This window comes from Nyctibius grandis, chromosome 1, assembly GCF_013368605.1.
Source record: "Nyctibius grandis isolate bNycGra1 chromosome 1, bNycGra1.pri, whole genome shotgun sequence".
Classification (NCBI taxonomy): Eukaryota; Metazoa; Chordata; class Aves; order Nyctibiiformes; family Nyctibiidae; genus Nyctibius; species Nyctibius grandis.
In genome coordinates this window covers 94,083,910-94,108,535 of record NC_090658.1, presented here as the reverse complement: position 1 = coordinate 94,108,535, position 24,626 = coordinate 94,083,910, and the positions used below count along the sequence as shown (strand labels likewise).

General features: G+C 37.3%; 1 protein-coding gene across 2 annotated transcripts in view; it reads left to right on the top strand.

Moving 5' to 3' along the window:
* Window positions 1-16,102, top strand: part of TTK (TTK protein kinase) — a 38,150-nt gene extending 22,048 nt beyond the window's left edge. For both annotated transcript variants that reach the window (XM_068404893.1, XM_068404883.1), the window contains exons 10-23: window positions 307-406; window positions 1,149-1,245; window positions 3,970-4,148; window positions 4,273-4,409; window positions 6,079-6,205; window positions 7,319-7,411; window positions 9,055-9,212; window positions 9,299-9,450; window positions 10,726-10,850; window positions 11,169-11,249; window positions 13,230-13,406; window positions 14,144-14,234; window positions 14,503-14,600; window positions 15,911-16,102. In XM_068404893.1, coding sequence (XP_068260994.1) covers window positions 307-406; window positions 1,149-1,245; window positions 3,970-4,148; window positions 4,273-4,409; window positions 6,079-6,205; window positions 7,319-7,411; window positions 9,055-9,212; window positions 9,299-9,450; window positions 10,726-10,850; window positions 11,169-11,249; window positions 13,230-13,406; window positions 14,144-14,234; window positions 14,503-14,600; window positions 15,911-16,000 — 1,705 coding nt within the window. In that variant the 3' untranslated portion in view covers window positions 16,001-16,102. The remainder of the gene's footprint in view (window positions 1-306; window positions 407-1,148; window positions 1,246-3,969; window positions 4,149-4,272; window positions 4,410-6,078; window positions 6,206-7,318; window positions 7,412-9,054; window positions 9,213-9,298; window positions 9,451-10,725; window positions 10,851-11,168; window positions 11,250-13,229; window positions 13,407-14,143; window positions 14,235-14,502; window positions 14,601-15,910) is intronic.
* The last annotated feature ends 8,524 nt before the right edge of the window (window positions 16,103-24,626 follow it).

The window sequence follows — 24,626 nt, the reverse complement described above, 5'->3', positions numbered from 1 at the left end:
TGTAAGTATTTAAAAATTTACTTTGTAACACAGCATTGGTGTTTAGGATCCTAGCTGTAGCTTATCACTGTTTTCTATGGAAGACAACCAGTTAAGTCATCTGTCATTTCATAGGATGATGGTGGCATTGTTACAGACTTTTTTTGTATTGTGTCTCACTTGGCTGTTGAGTGGACCTGCTTTTCTGTATGTTTGAAACTTGTAGCCAAAAGTCTTCACACAACTGCCTTTTTCATCTGGTTCACAAAAGGCAATCATTACATTATAGGTTGGCATGTGGTGTAATTAACAATGTTATTTCAATAGGCAAATATCCAGCTCCAAATGTGCAGCCTTCATTGCACCTTTTCCACCATCAGAACCAAAATCTAGTGGGGGTGATTCATATGACCTGGGAGACTTACAGGTAACTTACATCCTTTTAAAATAGATATAAGGAAGTCTACCTGGCTGTCCTATGGTATTAGAAAGGAAAATAACACTTTTTTTCAATTCAAGAAAGAAGTAAGGTAGGATTTTCCTTTCTGTTAAGTAATCAGTTGTGAACAGAAACTTTCATTGTGGCTTTTAAATTTGAAAATTGTTATGCATAATCAGGCATTAAGAAAGAGCATTCTCTGAACAACACATCTGATGTGTGAAATGAGGGGAGTGTTAAAAATTTCTTCTGATTTATGAGAGGGGATAAACAGATTTCATCTTGACTACAGGAGCTCTTTCAGCTGTAGTCATGAGTTTCATCATAGGAATTACTCTATTCAATGAAGTCCATTTAATTGAGTTCATTAAGTGCTCTGTGGAGCTGTAAATTATGGCTTTTGATAGAGATTAATTTTGAGCTGTGCCTTGCATTTTCATGTCCTATGTCCCCGTCCCCCAAAAGAAAGTTCAAGAATAGAAAGCCTTTAGGTCTTTGTTACAGAAACTGTGTGATGGAAATTCAGAGGATTGATGGATTTAAAAATAATATCAGTAATACTTGTCTGTGTACCCTACACTGTTTTCGGAAACGTATTTGCTTTGTGGTGCATCAGTCATTAATTATGATAAGGAAATGTCTTTCAGACACTATGTGTGGGATCTCCTTTGATTCTTTTTAAGATGCTTTTTGTTTTCTTTAATCCTTACAAGAAAAAAAATCTTTACAGTTGCAGGTATTGGATGAGAACAGCTTAGAAATCGCTACCGATTCAACTGTAACTCTCAAAACCAAAATGGATACAAGTCTTGCAATGAAAAGAGAAGGTAACTGTCAGTATGTGATCTTTTAGTAGTTTGAAATATAATAAGCATTGGAAATTTTGCTGTTCTGTATTTAAAAAAATCCATTGCTAAATAAAATAGTCTTCAAAAAGTGAAAAAGTTGGTCTGCTTGGAATTGAGGAGCATTTAATTAAAATTTGGCTTTTGAGTAGTACCTATGATAGTAGTAAAAAAAAAAAACAAAAAACAAAAAACAAAACCACAAGCCTAAAACTCACAAAAATCCCCACTGCAATACTGTCCAAAAGTGTGGAGTGCTGGGCTTGAAGTAAAATGCCTATGTATAGTGCTAATTGATTATGTCCTTAGCTCTTACAATACACATAACACAAACAGGCATTGAAATAGCAACAATGCAAAGTTTCAGATTAACACTTGCCAGCCTGAGTGTGCAAAAATGTTGCCAGAGTATCAGATAATGGTACTAGTTTATACCAAAAAAAGGTGGATGTTGGCTGTGAAAAATTCAAACTAAGGATTAAAATGTTCTTGAGGGGTAGTCTGTTTAGATTTTTTGAGACAGACTCAAATTATAGTAGTTTGCTTCTCTTGTGCCTTTCCTTGTATATGCTCCTAGTTTACCCTATAGATGCCATAGCTTCTTTTGTTGAAGTTCAGTCTGAGATTGTTTTGGCTGAAGTAAGCTTAAAAAGGTGAGACCATGACATTTTCTTTCACTTGGAAAAAAAAAAAGTGCAAAGCTCCCGCAATTCTCTCTGAATGCTGAACATCTGTGTCATCTGTTGCTTTCAGCACTTTCTATCCTGTTTACCGATTACTGCATGAAACTCTAGGTTGCTTTCTCTGCTGTTGTTTATGTATCAGAGACTATTTCTCATATTAGGACTGTTCACATATCTGAATTATTTGCTTCTGCTTTGGTCAGGCTTCTCGTGTCTTTTTCTTGGTTTCATCTGTTAAACATCTGTTGTCTTTGGTCAGCTTCACTGCACCATGCACAGTTACTTGGAAGGGTTAAATTTATGTCACTTTGGTCATTTCTTAACTTCTTGTAATACAGTGTTTTCCTCACCTGAGTTTTACCACAGTGTATGCATGCATCTCAATCTTCGGGCAAAGTATAAAGTAAATTTCTTTAATGTCATAGTTATTTTCTTATAAGGTTTCTCAGAAGTATGAAAACACTTTGTCAAAAGGCAAGTTGTTTACCCCCTTTTTCCTGTGTCCTGCAACATTCTTTCCATATACTCAATGTAATCCAGTTTGTGAACTTGTACTATAGGGATCCTTTGTTCGTGTGAATGACACTTGTACTAAATAAATGTGTACTCTTTAGAGGCTTATTAAATTTCAGTGTCAATCAAATGCAGCATTACACTTTTGATTACTGTAAATGCTCTTGCCTTAAACAACATGGTGTTTCAGCATTAACGGTATTGTTCCCTGTGCTCCTTGATTATCTGTGAAGATAGTACATGATGATGCTTCTGTCTAATTTTTAGAAATTTTTAAAGAAATCTAAATTTTGCTATCATTTGAATGGCTGAGATTCTTACTGCATTATTAACGTACTTTTGGGAAATAATTTTTAACTTATTTTAGAAACAAACATTTTTGGTGTATTCAAGAAATAACCTAAGCTCTACTTAAGTGTTTATCTAATGCATGGAGTTTGATTGTTGTGCGAAGTCACTACGACATAGAAAATAGGGGTGGTGTGAGACCACGTTACATTGTGGTCTTTCTGGGAAATGTTATAAACAACTCGGATTTATAGCAAATATTTCAGGGCTGGTAAAGTTTAGAAAGTTCCTACTAATGACTTAGCACCAACACTGTGGAATATGGAATACATGTACTAATCTTTTACAGTTACTTGCCACTTCTGTGTTTCATCAGAAATCTAGTTCCCTAGACAGTTTTCTGATTTCTGATCCTGCTGAAGAAATTAGGAGAAAATACCCAGTAATTTTTCAACTTTGGTGTCTCCTCAGCCTCCTAGTGAAACCTTTCCCATTGACTTGCATTGTGAACAGTTTGGGTTTCAGGTTATACTTTCCCTGTTTGTGCTTCATTCAAGCTTCCAGACGAGATGCTGGTTGTAGTAGCTCAGTCCTTCAGTAGTTGAATTGCACTCAACTTCTACTTAACATGGGATACTGCTTTCTAGTCATTTGAAAAGAAAATTGAATGAGCATGTGAAGGAGCACTCTTAGGCTGTGCAATTTGCATCTTGCCCTGCAGTATTCCACCATTTCAATGTCCTATTACCTCTGCAAAAGGAACCATGAGATGGAGCATGCCTTGTCCCTTTATGCCTCTAGCTTCAGTCATTACACTGGATTATAGGTTGCCTATTGTCACAGACAACAGATTTCTAATCTGAAGTATTGCAATAAGCTTATCTTAAATGCTTTATAAACCTGCAGTGTCCCAGTATGTTGTAGTACAAATGATGATGATGTTGTTCTGTGTGTTGGTGAAGGAAACAGTTGGGTCTCTGTTACTGTTATAGTAGTATCCTAAGGTTTTGAAGAAAGTTGCAATATGACTACACTGAACTGAATATGAATCCTGAAGATTACCTTAATGCCTTTTAATGCGTGATTCCAGTAAGTCAACTGTGTTCATTTATTCTGATATAGAAACTGAGGTAAAATTCTTCTAGAAACTGTGGGATAGATCTGCCAGAAACTGTTTCAAGTACTAAATGTCAAGTCTTTTTAATAATCTGATTTTTTTCAGAAGAAGTCCAGCATCAGAAGCTGAAGATATCGGAGCCAAGGAGTCTGGAAAGTCAACAGCAACAGTCTAGTTCTGGTGAAAGCTATAGAAAGCAGTTGGATCAGATTAAACTAAACTGTGTTAACGCCAGAAAAAAATGGCCAGGTCAAGAAGTGACACAGAAAAGTTGCTGTAGAGAGGTAATGTAGCAGGAACATGTAGTGGTTTTCTAGCTGCAGCAGCTTTCACATGTTGAAAAAGCGATTTCTGTGTTCTTAATTGTGGCTCCTCGTGTGGAATAATATCTTGCTTTGCTCTCTGTAGGGAAAACAGTCGAGCTTTGAGCAACCTGGTCATCCCGTTTCAAGAGGTTTATCACCACCAGATGCTGTTTCTAAGAAAAGTGATCCATCACATGTTTGTGGAACACCAAGCACCACATATAATGACTATATGGACTGGTAAGCCACTTCTGAGCTGCACGCTCATGAGCGGTAGTCAATCTCTGGAAAGACTTCAGCAGTTTTTAACAGGGTTTCTTAAGCTTTTCTGTTCAGACAGCAAACAATATTTCTGAGTGCTTCCAACAGCTGATGTCCAGTGCCTGACTTAAAGATTCAGGTTGCATTTAGGGAACTGTCTTCCCTGTCAGCTTTTCAGCATTTGGAAGTACACCATCAAATCGAGTGCCTGACTTAAAGATTCAGGTTGCATTTAGGGAACTGTCTTCCCTGTCAGCTTTTCAGCATTTGGAAGTACACCATCAAATCGATAAGTCCTTACTACAGCATTTACCTCTTTCTCTGATCCCTGCTACACGACACTTTCTTTTGGATGCCTTGTTTTTTGTGGCTGACAGGCTTTTTAGACTGATAACTGTATATTAGTCTGGTTCCCATGATGCAAGTGTCCGAGTTTAAAAGAAAAAAAAAACAACAAACAAACAAAACAAAAAACCAAACCTGTAAGGAATCTAGAGGCTTGCAGAATCGAGCACTCAAGTTAAGAAATGGTAGCATTTGTTTATCCGTGCAATCTTAAATTAGGCATAAGCCCATGTGCATATGTTGATAAATCTTTCTAATTATATGATTACTATTTTCATAAGTCTCTAGGATAAATCAAATAGGTTAAAGCTGTATGATGAGGAACCACAGTTCCTGTTTAGTAGGTCTGTCTAGCTGTAGAATTTAGAATATATGGAGTGAATGAAGCACATCATCTTATGATGGAACTTGATAAAAGTGATCCTTGAATAGTTCTGTTCTTGCTTCTTTCAAACTCTGATAATAGGGAAATTTTAAAAAATTAAATTCTCATTACAGACAGTATGTACGGCACATAGCAAATATGCAGAATTGTTTTGTGTGCTTTTGTATTCAGTGAGAACTGTGCTTTTGACTGGTTTTGACTATCTTTTTTTCAAACTTCTGTAATTTTATTCTCTACAAAAAAGTCCTAGGTATATAAATTTTCCAGTTCTGATCTTAGCATCAATTTCTGTAAATACTGTGGGGAGAAAAAAAAAAGTGTATTTGGTAATATAACTAAATATATGGCAGACACATCAAGGGAACAAATCAAAAAACATAAAGGATTTCTTGCAATATTTAGTTTTCTTTAATACATGATCTTTCCACTTGTAGCTAAAGCTCTCAAGAAACCTCTGATTGCCTTGAAGTTGTTTGTCTCAATATGGTCACTTAAAAAAAGTGAATATAAATATAAAATATTTAGATGAATTTTGTATTTTATGAATAAAGAACAATAAGCTAAAGAAAACTGTGTCTCAGACTATCTTGCTATTTTATGGTCAGCTCTTCTAGTTATATGGTGCTTTCATTTTCCAGTTTGTGGGGAGTGCCAGCTAGTATCTGAAGATGGGCATTTAAGTAGTTACTGTTTTAAGAAATATTTCCTAAGTATGTTATAGTTTAGGTGTACTTCTAAAGTACACCTAAGTCAAGAAGTTGAAGTGATCTTAATGCTTAATATTGACTGTAGCAGAGGCTCAGGCTTTTGCTAGTCAATAGGGTTTAACTTTCAAGAAGCACTGAAGATTTGAACTTTGGTTTTAGAATAATCTTAAAAATACAACTAAATGCAGATATTGTTCATAATTTCCTTTAGTTTCAGAACGCCAGTTGTAAAGAACAACTTTCTACCAGGATGTCAAATTTCTACTCCCTACAGCCAGCTCCCATATTTCCTGCCACATACTCCAGCAACTCCATTTCAAAATCAAGCTAGCTTGCAGGTAACAATTTTAGGCTGTCTTCTGGCATTTTTCAGTACATATTTTCATTGGAGACTACTTTAGGTTAAATATATGCATGTATGTATATATATTTTTTTAATCTGAAGTTGCTGTTCATCTTTCTGGATGAGTAATGGAAAGTAGTCTGTATTGCTTATTCTCAGAATAAGTATTTCTTCATATGTATGTCTGAATTTAGGTAAAATAAGTAGGGTCTTGAAAAATCAGTTCAGTTGTGTCAAAATCCTGAAGCCTTTATGTCTGCAATCTAAGCCTTTTCAGATCCTACTTCATGACAGAGGCAAGAAGTAGAGTCACTATTTTTGTCCTGCTATGCTTTTGTAGTGATACTACCCAGTACAGTGGAGTACCCAGCAAGAGAAGCTGTGTGTGTTAGAAACCATAAGAGTCTGAGGGAGGTAAAAGAAAGAAGAATTACATTCCTTCTCCATTTCATTAGATTTCACAGATTTGATGCATTTGCAGTGGCCTGAAATAATGTAAAAACGGGTTACCTTAGATGGGTTGTACATTCAGGTAGGAATCTTCCCAACTATATATAGAATTGAGGGGATAGGTTTAAGCTTCCTACCAGAGGATTAATATTTAAAATTTGTGGCTGTTCTACAGCTTGATGTAGCAGGTGTGGGCAATACAGGCTGTTTCACCTTCACAGCACTGAAGTCTGCTAGCTAGTAGCTAGCTTCAAATAAAATAGTAGGTGATTTGAGTACAGCTCTTAGTTGCATGCTGTGACTGAAAGTCTCTTTGATAGTCTAGTTTCCAACATTATCTGTAAAGAGGGAGGTGACTCTAATGATCTGAGAAGCCTTATTAAAGAATACGCTGTTCTTGATTTCCAATGTGAAGAGCATTGGTATCATAGTTCAGTGATATAACATGCCAGGTGATGATCACTATACAAATATTTTTGCTATGGGGATCTTTAGCTTTCAAGACAAACTATATTTAAAGTTTAGCTTTACTACACTTTATCTTGTTCAGAAAGACCAAGATAACTTAAAGCATATAAACTTAATAAAAAGTAGAGCTTTACCACGTTCCACTGCGTGTGTACCAATAGTTATTTTAACTTTTTCTGTATGTACGCAGGTTCCTGCTTCTATACCTTCACATGAATGTCTTGCTATCAAAGGAAAAGTTTATACAATATTAAAGCAAATAGGCAGTGGAGGCTCAAGTAAGGTAAGATGCTCTTTTGTCCTTTTAGACAGTCACTCATATACACAGTAGTAGTTGTACTGTAAGCATACATGTTGAAGTCATCTAATAAGGAGTGCCTAGTACTAACATGTACAGAGTGATTGAGTGACCCGGAGAATCTAGTAATTTGTTGTTTTAATGCTCTGCTTAGACTTTATCCCTCATGTATGCAGAAGAAATATAGTGCACAGATTAGATTTGGTACAGCGCTGTTTTATCTGAGTCTTCAGATAGCCAGCAATAAAAACTGCATTAATGTCCTATTATGAAAATGATACTTCAAGTATTACAGGATGTTAAGCACAGTACTGCTCATTTTAGTGGAGAAATAAAACAGTGGGTAGACAAACGGGTGGTGTGTTGAAGTGAAGAATAAACAATGAACAGAAATTCTGAACAGATGTGGTCAGAACACTGAACAGACGTTACAGAAATAGGAAAAAGTGATCACTCAGCTCTCCTGAGCATCTAAAAATATCACTTAAATTGGTTAACAGCAGTGGGAGCCCATTTCCTTTTGGTTTCTGCATGAAGGCCTGCAGGTAGATTGTGTATGCTCTTGAAGATAACAATTTCTATGGTGGAGTGAGTATTAAAATTTCTAATAAAATCAGCTCTTCTAAGAGATGTGCTGCAGTATTACTGTACATCTTAATTTGAGAGGCTATTGTTTAGGGCAGTGTGATTAGATTGTTGGGAAACGTGTGGCTTGTAAGGTTGATTGAAAGTTCCTGAAGTGGACAGACCATCCCTTATTACTGAAGTCTTCTGTAACTTGTGTGAGAAGTGGGGTGTAAGTATGACTGAAGTGTGAGTGATCCACTTTTTATAAGGAAAATCGAGCTCATAGGAGCTTGAGAAACAGTTTTGGCAAATTCTCTTGTTCAGAAGATAAAGAATTATAACAAAAACAACATAAGCAGTTTTGTGCGAGTTAGATTTCTCTTCTGTCTGCATTCTTCTGTCTCCCACACCTCTGCTTCACCTGTATGCTTCTGTCTGTGAACAGGTGCATACAGACAGAATGTTCCTCTGTTTGACTACATGATGATGAAAAAAGTTTCCTGATATCTAATTGGAATTTTCCTTGTTGTTAGCTATGCCTGTTGCATCTTATACTTTGATGGTTCAAGAGGCATCTGTCTTTTTCATACCTTCCCTTTTAATAGCTGAAGACAGCAATAACATGCCCTGTAGCCTTCTCATCTTAGGACTGAACAGACTCAGTGCTCTCAGCCTCTTCTCATGTGCCATGTGGTCTAACATTCAAATCATCTTGGTATGATGAAACGGATGTGCAGTGGCACCTCAAACCCTCATATCTGCGGGAGGTGTTGTTTTGCATTCTTTACCTTAGGAACAGTTCAGACTTGTGATCAAATACATCTAGTGAAATATAATGTGGTACTGGGATGGTTTCTGATAGAGGGTTGTTTCTGTTGTAACTGGTGGCTTCTTAATTTTTCTTCATGCTGACTTGTATGAACTTCTTTGTAAATTTAATGTTGCTTCTTCCTTTTGAAAACGTACACTTTTTCTTTGAAATTCTGGCTGTGGTGAGATGAAGGACCAGAGTAAATCAGGATTAGGATTGAATGAAGTTATTAACTGATACTGTTTTGCAGGTGTTCCAAGTACTGAATGAAAAGAAGCAGCTGTATGCTGTCAAATATGTGAATCTAGAGGAGGCTGATCAACAGACTGTTGAGAGCTATAAGAATGAAATTGCTCATTTGAGTAAACTGCAGCAACATAGTGATAAGATCATCCGCCTTTATGGCTAGTGAGTAAACACTAATTTTAGTAAACCAGTATCTTTTGACATAAGTTGCCTTAAATTTTAACATAAGCATATTTCTTTATTTTTAGTGAAATTACTGATCATCATATCTACATGGTAATGGAGTGTGGAAATATTGATCTCAATAGCTGGCTCAAAAAGAAAAAAAACATTGATCCATTGGAACGAAAGAGTTATTGGAAAAATATGCTGGAAGCTGTTCACACAATCCATGAATATGGTATTCTTAAATAATTCTAGGTATTTGTATAGGTTATATGGCAGAGATAATATGAATGTGTTTAAATTTTGGAAGTGGTACTGCTCTTAGTTTTGGTGTAAGCCTAGTGATCTTCAAAGATGGGTATTTACTGTATTGTGGAAAAAAACCTTTGAAACAAAAGATGAGAGCAAATCTTAATGCAGAGGTAGACTTACTTTGCTAACTCAAAGGGATCTCCAAGTATCACTGTTGTATAATGTTTTCTATTTCCTTGCAACAGCCAGAAAATAATCTTTTCTGTACTAGACTATGTTGTATACTCCCAGTACTGCTTGTTCTCCATTAGACTCAAATTTCAGCCACTTAGGCTGTCCAAAGAAGCTTTGACATTAGTGGCATCTTTTACACTGCTCTGTCTTCTTTACTTTCATGTAGTGTTGCAGCTTTTTCTCATAGTTCTTCAGGCCTTCCTTTCATCTTTACCTATGTAATTGAAGTATGTGCATCTGTATTCTGTTTGGCTGTGTAACATAAAGGAGAGAACAGATTTGGATCCTTTTCCTATTTAAGAAAAAAAAGTGAAGACACCTGTACATATAGGAGAGAGCATCTACTCTTCACAGCACAAGAACACTAGAACATTCAACAATACAGAAAGACAGCAAAATTTACTAAAAACCAGGCTATATACTATGTCATGTGTCCTTGAAACAAACAGTTTTGCAAAATACAAAGATAGATTTATTGATTATATGGATAATAACCAAAATTCATAATAAATCATGTAAGTAAGGTTTGTGAGAGGTCACTCATATGTAATTCTCAGTGAATGGTACCTTTGAGATTAGGAAGCAGAAAACATCAGACTAAGCAATATAATTCTTTTATTTTAAGTACCCACTTAGCTAATTATTTGAGAGCGCTACAGGAGTGGACAGGCCATTGAAATGATCCAGAACAGTGGTTCATATGGCAGTGTGCACATACAGCTAGAGGACCTGTCTCTAACTGAGAGCAACTATGCAACTCGAGTCTCTTGGAGCTATTTTGGAGTGCTTGCAGATTTGAATAAGTAATAATTCAAACTATAAACTCATGCAAGTCTTAACTGTTTAAAAAGAAATGGAAAGACTTTTATGAAATCTGTAAAGAATAATTTGGTTTTGGCCAGGTAAAGCTGATCTGTACCTTCTCTCTGTGCAAGGGTTATGGGAATCGAGCAATAAGAACCCCGTACTTCAGTAGTAACTTGGATTGACTAAACCTGGCTTGACTTTAAACTCTATTTTACAGGCATTATTCACAGTGATCTGAAACCAGCAAACTTTCTGATAGTTGATGGAATGTTAAAGCTAATTGACTTTGGCATTGCAAACCAAATGCAGCCAGATGTGACAAGCATCATTAAAGATTCTCAGGTGAAATACTTCTGGAAAACTGATGTACACTATTCTGTAAAGTGCTATAGTACTTGCTGATTATGTTCATTAATGTAGTAACTTCAGTGAGTACTGAAATTTTATGCTGAATGGTTTTATATGTGTGTATATATATTCATATATATGAATTTTTAGATGTGTTTATTGAATAGAATAACAATGGCCTTCAGCCTTAATAGAAACAAATTTTCAAGATGCTTTTCAGTGCTTTGAGACAAAAATCTAACTTTTTATCAAGAGAGTTAAATTAAGTGCATGTTTCACTTAAAGGAATATTTTTTACATTTTTATGGCTAGGTTGGCACGATGAATTATATGCCACCTGAAGCAATAAAGGATATGTCTTCCTATGGAGAAAGTGGGAAATCTCGTTCTAAGGTAATATCTTTTTTTCTCCTATTCCCTTCATGTTATGAAGAAAGTAATTCAGGCATATATCTTAAGACTTGATTTTCTCAAAATCTTCCACTGAAACACAAGGAAATCCATTGTGCCACAATGATGGTGGGCAGAGATTGAAGGTTAAGTTTACTCATCTCAACTACCTAAAAGCATTTTGCAGATGATGTTTAGAAAAAAATGTAAGTGCTGAATTAATGAGTAAAATTGAAAGCCAAACAGATGCACAGGCTTGGGTGTTGGAGGAGCTGATAATAAGATAATATTTAAACTGATAATAAACATAAAAATACTTTAAAATCCATTTTAATGGAGCAATATAAAAGAGTTTCCACTATGTTATCAGCGTGAATGGCATTGAACAGCAATACAGAGTACAGTGAAATGCATGCAGCCTTTCACATATTGGAGGCTGTACTGATGACTAATGTTACAGAAGTCTTTTGAGCATGCTTTGAGCATGGTCCACCATGCTGTGCATATCTGACAATGTTCTTTGCACTGAGATCACTCCAGGCTAGAGCTTTCAGGGGGTGTTTCTGGGAGGATCTTCCATGGAGCCGAGTGAGAGAATCATTCCTCAGTCACTACTTGGTTGACTGTTGTGCTGCTTATGCCCTTTTGTTCTAGCTTGGTTCGGCCAAAAATTGATGGAGCTCTTATGGTACTGCTTGCTGCTACACAGCTACACTTAGCATTTGGCATAAATAACTCTGGCTTAGAAATCTTCTTCTGAAAGGAAGAAAACATGCTTTCTGCTATAAATAATTGATAGTACGTTTGCTTAAACAACAAGACGTGATGATGCTTGTGTCATATTTTTGAATTCTTTTAAGTGAGAGGCAGATTTTGCAAGAAGTGAGTGATACCTAAGAAGGTGTCTTAAAAGGTGATACAATGAAGTTTACTATTTTGGGGGACAAATGGATGAGTTCTGTGTATCCTACTAGTGCTACAGAGTACTGTGTGTTATAGAACTTTTTATAATTTCACCAGGGCAATGGATCGTGAATGATGAGGAAAGTACTGAAAGCAATTTCACATTGGCGGTCAAACTTCAGTTAAGGGGTACATAGTTTTGTGGAAAGGTATTAAAAAAATAATCCATATTAATATGTACATGCATATACACACTCAAAGACTGTGACTTTTTACTAGTTGAATGGAAGTATTACTATGTAGTGAAACACAATCTTGTCTTTCTAAACACAGAATAGAATGTTTTATAGATGGATTTCTTTTGTTAGGGATGATTCTTTTTACCTTTAAAAGTTTTACCTTTACATTTTAAAAAACTGCATGCAAAGTGCACACTTCTTCTGGATCTCAACTCATCTAAGCAAAAATCTAACTATTGTGCTGAGAGTCAGGCTTTCTGTGTGCCTCTTTCCCCACCTTCCCCCTCTTCCCCACTCCCCCAGCCTTAGGTGCTTTTCTTAAAGCGCTTCAGCTTCACCAGGAGAAGTGGAAACTCTTCCTGTAAGGAACAGTCCAGGTGTGGTGGTTGAAATCTGGATCTGAGTCCTTTAAACCCAGAGGAGCCAAACTATGGCTTCCCAATTTGGGGACATAGCTGGGATGTCTCACTGGTTTCTGGACTGAAATAATTTAGTATGCTTTTTTTGTATTTACTCATAAATCCAAAATTAGAATCCTGCCGTTCAACTCGTTAAGGACTACCTTTAATTTTATTTTCAGTTAGTTGTTCAGGTAAGATGATTTTCAAAGACAATAAAAACAGCTTTCTTATGGAATACTACTGAATGAAGCCACATCACTGTCTTAGTAGATAATGGCATGCTGTCTTGGTGATTTTGTGTGATAGTTACTAAGATCTGTTGTCCAATGTAAAATAGATATACTGTTAAGTGAAATGACTGTACAATTATATGATAAATTGACTGAAAGGACAGTTCCTTAAGTGAGGAGTAATCTTATTTTTTTGTTGTTTTATATTAGATAAGTCCCAAAAGTGATGTGTGGTCATTGGGATGCATTTTGTACTGCATGACATATGGAAGGACTCCATTTCAACATATAACAAATCCAATTAATAAACTGCATGCTATTGTTGATCCTAGTTATGAAATAGAATTTCCAGATATTGCTGAGAAGGATCTTCAAGATGTGCTAAAGGTAACTGTCCCTTAAGATGGATTTTGATTCAAATAATGGCAGCTTCTTTATTTAAAGCGTATTTTCTTACACTGAATGAGTTGTGCTTGAGAAACTTTTTTCACAAATAAATACTTACTGCTACTTGTAGTAACAGCCCTTATTCCAAAAGAAGACTTAATGAAGCTAGAGCTACTTCATATAGTTTCCATAGTAAGAGTCTGTTTCCAGCTCAGTAGCAAATAAGCAAGTAAATACTTAAAACAGTCTGGCTTAAATCCTTTGGCTGAACAGCCCAAAGTAAATACAGTAGCTTTTGTACTCACTGTCCCTTTCCCTCACCCTGTATATTTGCCTGCTTTTGAAACTTGGCCTATGCTTTTACTGCAGCCCTAATTGTGTTGCTCAGCAGGTAACAAACTGAAATCCAGAAACACTTACCCCTTAACTTTCAAATCTCGGTGTCATTTTGACTCATTCAGAATAAAAGGGTATTGTAGGTTCTGGTCTTCACCTCTTTTGACATTGTTGCTTGAGTAAAGCAGGATACCAAACTTTACTCTGAAGGTAATTGCTAAAGAAGGCAATTAGGCTAATCTGTTACTGTATTTTGAGTTGAGTCTTTCTGAGTATGTAGTTTGGCAGTAAGAAGTTCTGACATGCATCTACAGGGTCTTTTAAATATCCTCACTGTTAATTCTTAGGAAAATTCTTAATTTATAGGCAAAGCATTCTTCCTCTTCTTTTCTCATTTGCAGCGCTGTTTAATAAGAAACCCTAAACAAAGAATATCTGTTTCGGAGTTGCTGATACATCCCTATGTTCAAATTCAAAGTCATTGTCAAACAGGTACATTTATATTAAAATACATTTTTATTAAGTAGCATTTATAATTCTTTTTAAGAAAACAAAATGCTTTACTCTTACATGTATTTTCCACTTGCTGGCATAACAATCTATTTTGTTTGGCGCCTACATACATTTCGGAAAAGACTTCTGTATTTTAATTCTTAAACTCTTCATTTCAAAGCTGGCTTTTTGTACACCTCTTACAAACTGCTCTGGTAATTTATATGTGGGTGTATACAACTTTAGCATAATTATAAATTAACTGCAGGTGTTCCAAATGCAAAAGGAACAACAGAGGAAATGAAACGTATCCTTGGCCAGCTTGTTGGCTTGAATTCTCCCAACTCTATTTCTAGAGCTGCTAGGGTAAGCAAATTTTCTTTTGTCTTTTGTATGGTAGTACATGTTTATGCAAACAAGGGTTAGAATGTTTGTTAGTGAAAGCTGAAGGGATACATACATCAAAGCTTTAAGCACAGCTGGAAAAACATTACACATTGTAATGCTTTTGTTTGCAAGCATGCAGAATCTATCCACATCCTTCTGAATGGGGAAGGTTGAAAGGATGATGGTAATCTTGATTTTAGCTTTTTCTTTCCTTTCCTTTCCGCCTCATGCTTTTGTTTGCAAGCATGCAGAATCTATCCACATCCTTCTGAATGGGGAAGGTTGAAAGGATGATGGTAATCTTGATTTTAGCTTTTTCTTTCCTTTCCTTTCCGCCTCCCAGTGTATCTGTATTGCTTTATTTCCAAATCCCCCACTGCCCCAGCCTCTCCTCTCTAAAACAGTCCTTACTGTGCTGCTTTGCTTTTAAGCTGCCCAAAAACTGTAGTACGTCTTCTAATTTAAGAACCATCATTATGGAGAAATGATCTAAATTGAATCTGTCAAGTGTGCAAGCTTTTGGACTGCAACTGTTCTTACTTACTGGAAGTTGCTGAACTGTTAATGCATTGCTATGTGTAAATTAGTCCCTGTATGCTGAGGTATTACGATTCCAGCCTCTCAGTTTACTGCCTGAAAGAGAAGCTTTGTAATTTCACCAACTCTGTTTTTTCTACTTCTCTCTCAGAAGAGGTGATGGTGGTCAAATATGTAATAAGTTGAGATGGAATGCAAAGCTGCTTTCATAGGGAGGAGAGCAAATTCATTATGCATGAAGTATATCTAAAGAAGTTAATTTACACATACACTGCTAGTTGTATCTGATTTTTAAATATGGGGGTGAACAAGAAATTATAGTGGCTATATTTTTGGCCGCTGACTTTCCTATCTCATATAAAGCTTGCTCACCCTGAGTATGCAAATACCTCTGTCTTCCATGCTGATGTTTCCACATCAGAGAGAATTAATGGAATAAACTTGATTTTGAAATCTTGGTAATTAGTTTGTTCTCTGCCAACTTGTGAAGCTTTATACCTTTGTTCATGCTTCTAAGTTAGTGTATGTGTTTTCTTTCAGGCACTATGTTGCATTAGAACTGGTATAACTAACTTAAAACATTAAGTGTACCTTTATTTTCTGATTTGAGAGAAATTTTAGTATGGAGTTTGGAATATTTCTGTATGTGATGATTTATTGCAAGTGGTAATGTTTGTTATAAATTTATAGTTCGAATTAATGTGTGATATAACTGTGTTCACCTGAATACCTATGTTTTTATTAACTTTCAGACTTTATATGAACAGTGCAACAGTGGTAAAAGTCTTGATGTGTCAGCATTTGCAAAACTTGGGAGTCAAAAATCATGGACAACAAAATGATGTACTACTGTTCAGGAGGCAACAGATGTCTCGTCTGTTCAAAAAATATTTTGTGCTGCTAGCTTTTAAAAGGACACAGCATAAAGTTCACATTTTTAAATGTTCTCTGTGTCTTCTGATAATGCTTGCAGATCATTAAAAAGAATTTAATTGAATGCTTTTCACCGTGGGTTGTTTTCACTCTTTGCATGCCGCTTGGATTGAACAACAAAAATTGCTCGTTGGTGATTATGGTCTTTGTTACTTACAAAGCACTACAGTGTCTGGAGTACAAAAACTTGTATGAGAATCTTCAAGCTCTCTTATCCCCCTGAAGCTAAAACAAAAAAGTTCCTAAAATGCCAATTGGTGTACATGAAAAACATGCAAATATCTCTTGAAATATCTCCTGTGACATGAACACAGAGTATTATGCTGTTATGTCCTTTGCCAACAATTAGCTCTTGTGTCCAGTCTTGATCAGAATGAAGGAAATAAGCACTCTATATAAAGTGATCAGTTACAATGCTGGTAGTACATGTAAATGTCACCCAGTTTTTGAGCTGTTCCTGTGGTTAAGTGACATGATGGAAGCATGAGTACTGTTCTGAAGAGTTATATTAATAAAATGCCTTCTGTTCTATTAAAAATGCTACTGTAAGTCCAAGATGCTTTTCAAATTTCAAAATAATAGAAAACCCATCAAGATTCGTGATGGTCAGAAATCACTAATTTGGATTTTTAAAAGCATTAATACTAAGCACTCTTTGAAATGCACTGAATGTAGCAGGACTGTTTTTTTACATGATTAAGTGAATTGATAAGGTTTTGTTTAACTGAGTTACATTTTCTCATGCAAGTGTGTGAATTTTAAATGTATTTAAATCACTGAAAGATGTTAAAATAATACCTAATAGTTTTAAATTGAAAAAAAAAAAAAAATTTGTCTTCAGTTTCATGGTAGCTGCCATGCTGTCCTTGGATGCCTTCTAAAATGTGGAGCTTGTCAGCTCTCTATCTTAAGCATTTTGAATTAGTCTGTTTTGCCTTTCCTTCATAATAGCCCTGCATATAAATATCCCAACTTCATTATTAAAGTGTTTCTTTCCTTGTTTATCTGCATGAATTAAGAGTATGCCATACTCCTTAGTCAGTGATGGAAAAAGTTGAAGGTCAGCACTAGGGAAGCTTTCCTTGGCAATTTCTGCATGTTAGATTGCTGAGTTCGTGCTTTTTCTTAGCTTCAGAAAAGCACTGAAATATTTTAAAGTCTTTGTGATAGCTTTTGTATTTAATGTTTAAATTTGGATAACTCATATTAGGAAAAAATGTCATAATGTAATGCTTCACAAAGGCCTAAGTTAAGGGAGGTTTGTCTTTTTGTTGTAAGCATGTATTTCAATGTTCACTTTTGCCCCCTTCTGAGTATTTTTTTCCTCAGATTGCCTGGATTCACATGATTTAATTGTTTTCTTTTTATCTTGGACTGTTAGGTTTCCCTGGTGTCTTACTACCAGTTGGTTTCTTTAGCTTTCATTTCCATGAATCTTGAAAGATGTAGAGGATCAAAAAATCTGAGTGGTATGGAGCTATTGGTTACCTGTTAACCTGAACCTGTAACAGTACTGTGAAATCTCCATAAAGCCTCTGAAGAAGGGAGGTAGTCTAGTTTAAACTGCCAGGTTTTACTACCTGACAGAAGTATGATTTATGCATCCAAGTACTGGAGTGCAAATCAAGTGCCTGGAAATTCTTTCTTCCTCTGTGGTGGAGATGTATGTTCATAGTGCTTCTGTCATGTGTATGCCATCTGGCAGGGCGATTAGGTCAGCTGTCTGTGGGGGGAAAAATGGTCATTCTTGCTGTTGGAGGTTGACTTAAGCCAACACATCTTGCTGCCTTGGGAAGATGCAGCTGGAGTCCAGAGAATTCTTACAAATGACTTTGAGCATCACAAAATACTGCGTAGTTGTGTTTGATGTTCTGAGGATGCTGATGTTGTTCTTGAACTTTGACCCTATAAAAGGAGCATTCCCACTGCCTTTACCATGTGGATTAGCTGGGCTGAGATACCTTTATCTTCTCTTTGTCTAGGTAAGCTTATCCTGTACCTATAGGAATAGGCATATTGTACTGCATGCTCTATTCTACTGTCCCTTAGTGTTTATGGAGGATCGCTCTTTACTTAACTTTTCAGTTAAAGAAAATGTGTTACCTTTTATCCCTGGAAGACGCAGCTCTTTCTGCAGTGATCCAGATGCAGTGGCAGCTGTACTTTGCATGGTTCTTCAGTTCACAACATAACCTTTTTCCGTGCTTGCATACTGAGCACTAGTAGTAGCTTTACTGGTATCACTCATAGCACTATCATAATGTCTTGATCTGAAGTTAATAGCAAAGAAAAGAGATAGGGAGTTGTTGTAAATACCTATCTGAACAGCAGTATTGGAGGAGAGACCTTATTTCAGTGTGTTCTTGCTATCTTTCCTGCCCTTGACTTACTGTTTTTTGATGACTTTATAGCCCTATAAGAACTGAAGAATAAGAGAGAGTAATAGCACACACTTTGATCTCGAATGATACATGAAACTCAGAAGTACTGTATTTTTCCCAAACTTTAGTAGCTTTGATTTTTAAATGAGGTTTTCAGATCTTGCTAATATAATGAAAGCACCCCTTGATAGGTGGGAAACACTGTTCTTAATTCTCTCGTATTCAAAGCAGCAAAACAATTCTTCAAATAATTCAGTTTTTAAAAAAAAAAGTTCGTTAACGAAGAACAGTACTTCTGTAATTTTATCAGGCCTCTGCTTAATGTCTGTGTTTCAAAACTCTAAGCCCTCACCATGTTCCTGTGGCAGCTAGGACTATCCTGCTGTGACAGAGCAAGTGGTTGTAAAAGAGCATTAATTATTCTGGGGTGTGGTGTTCCTGTGCCTGTTCAACACCTGCCCTCCTTTGTTTCAGGTTAGCAGTGATTCTCTGGATTACACAGAGAGTGATTAGGAGTGGGAACTACTGATATCAGCCCTTCTCCCCTCAGCCTGGCCTGGGAGGAGGGCTGAAGCAGGGGGCAGAGAGCGTGTGCTCACCCCAGTGATGGGGCACATGCAGGAACAGCACATCTCCCTTGTAAGGGCGAACTTGAGATAATAAACATAACTTTGTTGTCGATCTAATTGTTTATTATATGAAACAGATTGTGGATTCTCAATCATCTGCGGGGACGAGGGGGAGCTATGCCATATTTCTAGGGAAAAAATGTTAAAGACTTGTTCCCTGTAATGGTCCTGTTCTTTCTGATTTTTTTTAATCCCAGACTTCAGTACTCCTGCAGAAGTTCAGTGGTATTTCAAGCATAATGAGTACATATGCTAATTGTACTCTGCTTGTCTGTTATATAAATGTTAAAGTTATAAAGCTTGAAGCTACTGAAGAAAAAATGTTAATGTTCTGTACCTTTCATATTCTAGACAGTTTGTGAGACTACTTATGGTGTGGGAACTGAAACACTATCTCTGGCTTTCTCTGGAGAGGGAGAAAAGAAGTATCAGCCTCTTCAGAGGAAAACTTGTGAAGAAAATCTTTACTCTGCAGAAACATCTTTTCACAAAGACTTATTATTGAAATGTCTCCCAACTACTTGTCTAGATTATAGATCTTGAAATATTTCTGCATAATTATTCTAATGTTATAATTGTTAAATTTCACTGTTTGTTTTGCTTCTCTGGTTAGTGTTGATTATGCAGAGAAGCAGTGCTACATGCCTAATTTTTTTCTGTTATAGTGTATGGTTTATCAATCCTTTCTTTCATTCCATGACTGCTAAAGAACCCACAGGAAATATAGCTGGCATGAGAGGGTGCTTATGAAAGAGGACTGAGGCTGATGAGAGGCAGTGGGTTGTTATCAGTCATCCCTTTTAAATAAAAATTTTTCCATTGCAAATGGGTAATTGATTTGTACTTTTTCCCTGCCTCAATGACATGCTACAAGATGTCTGCCTACCTTGGCAGCTGCCACTTGCTGGCCCTCAGTCTATTCCTATTGTTTTCTTTTTTTTTTTGCTTTACAGGCAGCCATCTCCCTTTTAAGATTCTGCTGGGATCTTAAAAGTGTGTGTGAAGTACAGAATAGCTATGCATGAGTAGCTTTAAAAGACAGAAAATACCAGTCTTAAATGTTGGATAACAGAGGTTACTGTGCATTACTGTCACCCTCAAGGTCACAGTTTAGGATACTGTGTATGTATAAAATGGGGAGAGAAGATGGCTGATCCAACCAGAGCATCTTGTAATCACTGTTACTGGATACATGTTATAGTATAATGCTATATCAGTTAATGCTGAGATACCACAAGTACATGAAGAGTAGAAAGGTAAATGAGAACCCTTCAGTAAGTTCCCTTTAGTAACTCTTGTTCGAAAAATGGGTTTGGAAACTTACAACCTTTAATACTGTGGCCCAAAAAACCTTTATTCAGCAGCTAACAGTAAGGGAAACCTAACTGCAGAAGGGTGACTTCCTTTTTTTTTATTTGTGGATGGGTATAGTATTACTCAGCCTGAACAGCTGTATGTATAGTTGGAATTCAAAGACTAAATGGAGTTTAGTTTTTGAAGGCTCTGCTCTTACAGTCTGTCTCAATGGGTCAACACCCAGAAGAGTCCTTGACAAATGTAAGAAAAAGGATGCTGTTCTCTTACATAACTCCCTGCTCTCAGGACACTTGTCCAAGGAGCAAGACAAGTCTATCCCCATGGCCCTGTCAGACTCGTGCTTCTCACCTGGCTTTGTTGAAGGCACTCTAAGCTGTTGCTGCTGAACGTGTAGCTGGCAGGAAGGGAATGGTTAAATTCTGAACAATAGAGAGTGCAGAGCAGGGTGTGAATTAGTCTGAAGGTAAGCGGTCAAACTGTCACTCAATTTTGGTCCCTCCTATGGGTTTCTGTTCTTTAAGCATCTGATAGTGGCTTCATGCTAAACAGATAACTAATTGTGGGAGTGGTGATAAGTATTAAATTAAAAATTGAACAGTTGAAGTAAACTGGAGTTCTAGTCCACCTCTGAAGCCTAGCTTACTCCTGAGCTCAGCAAGGATCACAGACTAATCCTTTCAGGTGCCAGTTATGGCAAGTAAAAGCTGAAAACCATTTGCTTCCTTCCTGTTGTCTACGCTCTCATATTGCCTTGCTGCTCCCTTAGTTTGCATGAGTTCTTGGCAGCAAGGATAAAACAAATACTACTTTTTATTGTATTTGTATATTAGACACTCTCACGGCTAAGACACATTCTGTTTCAGCTAAGTATAAACTGCTAATACAAAAGTATTCCCTTCCTGTTCAAGGTGCATATTGCTTCCCAACTCAGTTATCCGTGCCCACCTGCCAAGAGCACAAAGCCTGTCTGTTGGTGAGCTTTGCAGAGTATGCCCTTGTTTGCTAACTGCTCCACACAAAGTAATTAAGAGAGAAATCTTGCAAGATAAAGGCTATAAGGAATGGAGCATGCGACGTAGTGTGATTACTTGTAGGATATAGAGGTGTACACCTGTATGGAAACAGAAGGAGTCTTTGTACAACGTGCCCATACACTTTCATGGGAGTTGCTGAAATGAAACCTGAGATAAAAATCTAACTCTTCACCTCAATTCCTCCCCTTGGCAGGTGGAATATCCCCAGCTAAACAGTGATGCAATTCCAAGATGCCAGCTCTAATCAGAAGAATTGCTAAAATCTAGGCAGCTTTTGCAATGAAAGAGGTGACTAATTTCATGAGGAATAGTGGTGCCACTGTTTTGAACCCTTAATAAACACAAGGAAAAGGTCAATGATTAAAGAGCATCAGCCCATTGGTCTTGACTCTTAGAGTATTGTAGAGATCTGTGGCTTGTCTGTACCCACTTACCACAGTGTAAGTAAACTTTGAATACCTGCTTGTTACATGTTTTGCCTATCTGTCTCGTTATTTTTCCCTATTTTAGATAGCTGTTGAAAAACCAATTAAAAATACAATTAAGTAACTATATTTAAGGAAATAAGAATTAGATTCTTGGCATTGATACTTACTTCCTGTGTAGTCTTGGATAAAATACTTCTGTGAGTCTTTGCTCTTTGCATTCCTTGTCTTGCCAGCTTACAGTTTGGCAGAAAGCTATTCCGTACCCCGAGTCTGTACAATGCTTGTTGCATTCGGTGACTCTGGGGGATAGAGCTCTTGATGTTGCTATTGCAGAGTGGTATCATACTTCAAAATATTCTTAACGGGGGTAAAACTTGTCATCCCCACGGTGTTTGGATGTTCATACAATCGGGGTCTGATTTACGGATGCACAGTTTTGTGCAGCAGAAGGCAGTGATGTCCCCTCCGCGGTGGCTGAGGAGTGCTGGGCACCGCAGCAGCTGCTGTGCGGTGGAGGGACTCCTGAGCCATTCACCAGGAAGCTCGGCCCAAAAGGCAGAGAAAGGCCTGCAGCCTACGTGTTTCACTTCGCTGACAAACGTGTTAGCTATTGTGCTGTAATACAAAACAAATCTTCTGTGGCCGCCTCAGCTACATGTGATTTGGATGTATCTAGTGGCTTGAGCCCTTCAAGGAACTTAGCTGCTGAGACGGGGTTTCCAAATTCAGGATGGTTTGCGTAAAAGGCAGCCAGGTGCACCTTTCTGACAAGCCAGCGATGCCTGTTGGCATAGGCAGTGGTGGCACTGTAGTGCTTCAGTGAGATTTACAGGTAAAAGTACCCACAGACAATAAGGTACCTCAGTAATGAGACAAGGAGGAGTTTTGAGTCTTGAGCAGGACTTGGGTACCTGACTTAAAGGTGAGTGTCTGCCTAAATATTTTTCAGTGTGATCTTGGGACTTAGCACAGGTCCAGCACTGCAAAGGTAAAGACGTTTCCTAACTGTGGTGATGTGTGCTGGGCAAAGTAAATATGAACAAAGAATTGGTTTTAGGGAGAGCAGATGAAGATTCAAAGAAATCCTGGCTTTCAGCACACTGTTCACCTTGAGTTAGAGAATGCTCCCATTGATGCTCTTGCTTCTCATCTTCTCTGGGAAGAGAAGGCTGTGACAGAAAAGCAAAGTTAGTTACCTGTATTGGTGTTCAGAGCAGAGTAACTCAGAAGTTTTGATGTCACAGCCTTGCTTTGTAAGAGATTAGTCCAAGGAACTATATGAAATTGCCAGTAGCAGCTTTTTAGGGCAGTTGATAAAATGAGCACTAACAGCTCTCCAGGCCCAGGTGGTTGGTATTGACTGAAGGAGTCTAAGGGAGTTTGCAATAGCTGTGCTAGACATTGTACTGTGTGATTTTTAAATTGGCCTTAGGAACACAGAAATGGAAGGTAGTAAATGTGATACTGGTCTTCAAGAATGTTGGAGCTTGTAAATTAGATTGCCAGGTATGACTTACATAATAAATCAAAGGGAGAAAATATATTAAAGAGCAGAATGAGGGGACACATGAATGACTATAAACTATCAAGAGAGAAGCTTTTGCAGAGAAAGTGCTTACAAATCTACTTAGTTCTTTCCAGTGAGTCCATGAGCATGATACTCGCATATGGCATATTTGGATTTTCCAAAAGCTACTAATGCAAGGTCCTTCAACAGCTCTTAGGAGAAGCTAATATGCAAAGACAGAGGAGAAAAATCTCAAGAGTAAACGAGTGGAAGAAAGCTATGCAATAAGTAGTCAATCATTCCCACCTAAGGAAGATTACCAGTAAGGCAGGTCAAGGAGCTGTGGTGATGCACGTTCCCAAGTGATCCTAGGGTTAAATAGCAGACTGTTGATACAGGAGTATTCAGAAAAATAAAACTTAGAGCTTCCTGTGGGAAAACAGAAGAATCTCATATTATTGATGAAATGGTGGAGGAAAGTCTACATTGACAGAACACAAAGGAATTCACGTGGGAGGAAAGTATCCTAATTGCGTATAACACAAGGGACTTTGGAGTGGCATTTGGGGAAGGTTCTTCTGCATTATGCATAGTTCTCTGAAATCGTCTGCCCAACCTTTGTACTGAAGGAGCCAATTAGAATATTAATTATTGTCAAAGGAAGAGGACAAAACAAAATATTGATGTGCTGATATGTAAATGTGTTTGGTTTGAATGCTGTCTGCGGTCCTTGAAAAGGATCTAGTAAAGCTAGAGAATGTGGAGAGAACCAGTGAAGGTGTCCAAAGAGATGGAACAACTTCCACTCAAGGCTGCAAGCTGTATGACTCACTTAGGAAACGGTATCACTCTGGCAGGGTGCTGGAGGGGAGAAATCACATTGCATAGGGCTGGGAGCTGATGAAATGATCAGTCAGTTTTCAAACAGATGAAAGGAAGATACTGGGGTTCAGTATGCAAAATGTAAATACATTTGAAATGAGGCTAGTGGGGGATATTGTGGAAGCCAAAGGTTATAAGCGTGTTTAAAAAGAGATTAGATACATTCAAGGAGGTGAGGACGATCCTTGGCACTGAATGTAAGTGGTGTGGATGTAATCTCTGGCTTGGGAATTCCCTTTAAACCTCTGATCTCAAGCGTCAGGGATGTTTTGCCAGAGATGGAATCACTTACCTTGCTGAAAGGGTTCACGTTGGAAAAGAATATCAGACCACACTGCCTCTTGCTCTGACCCACTG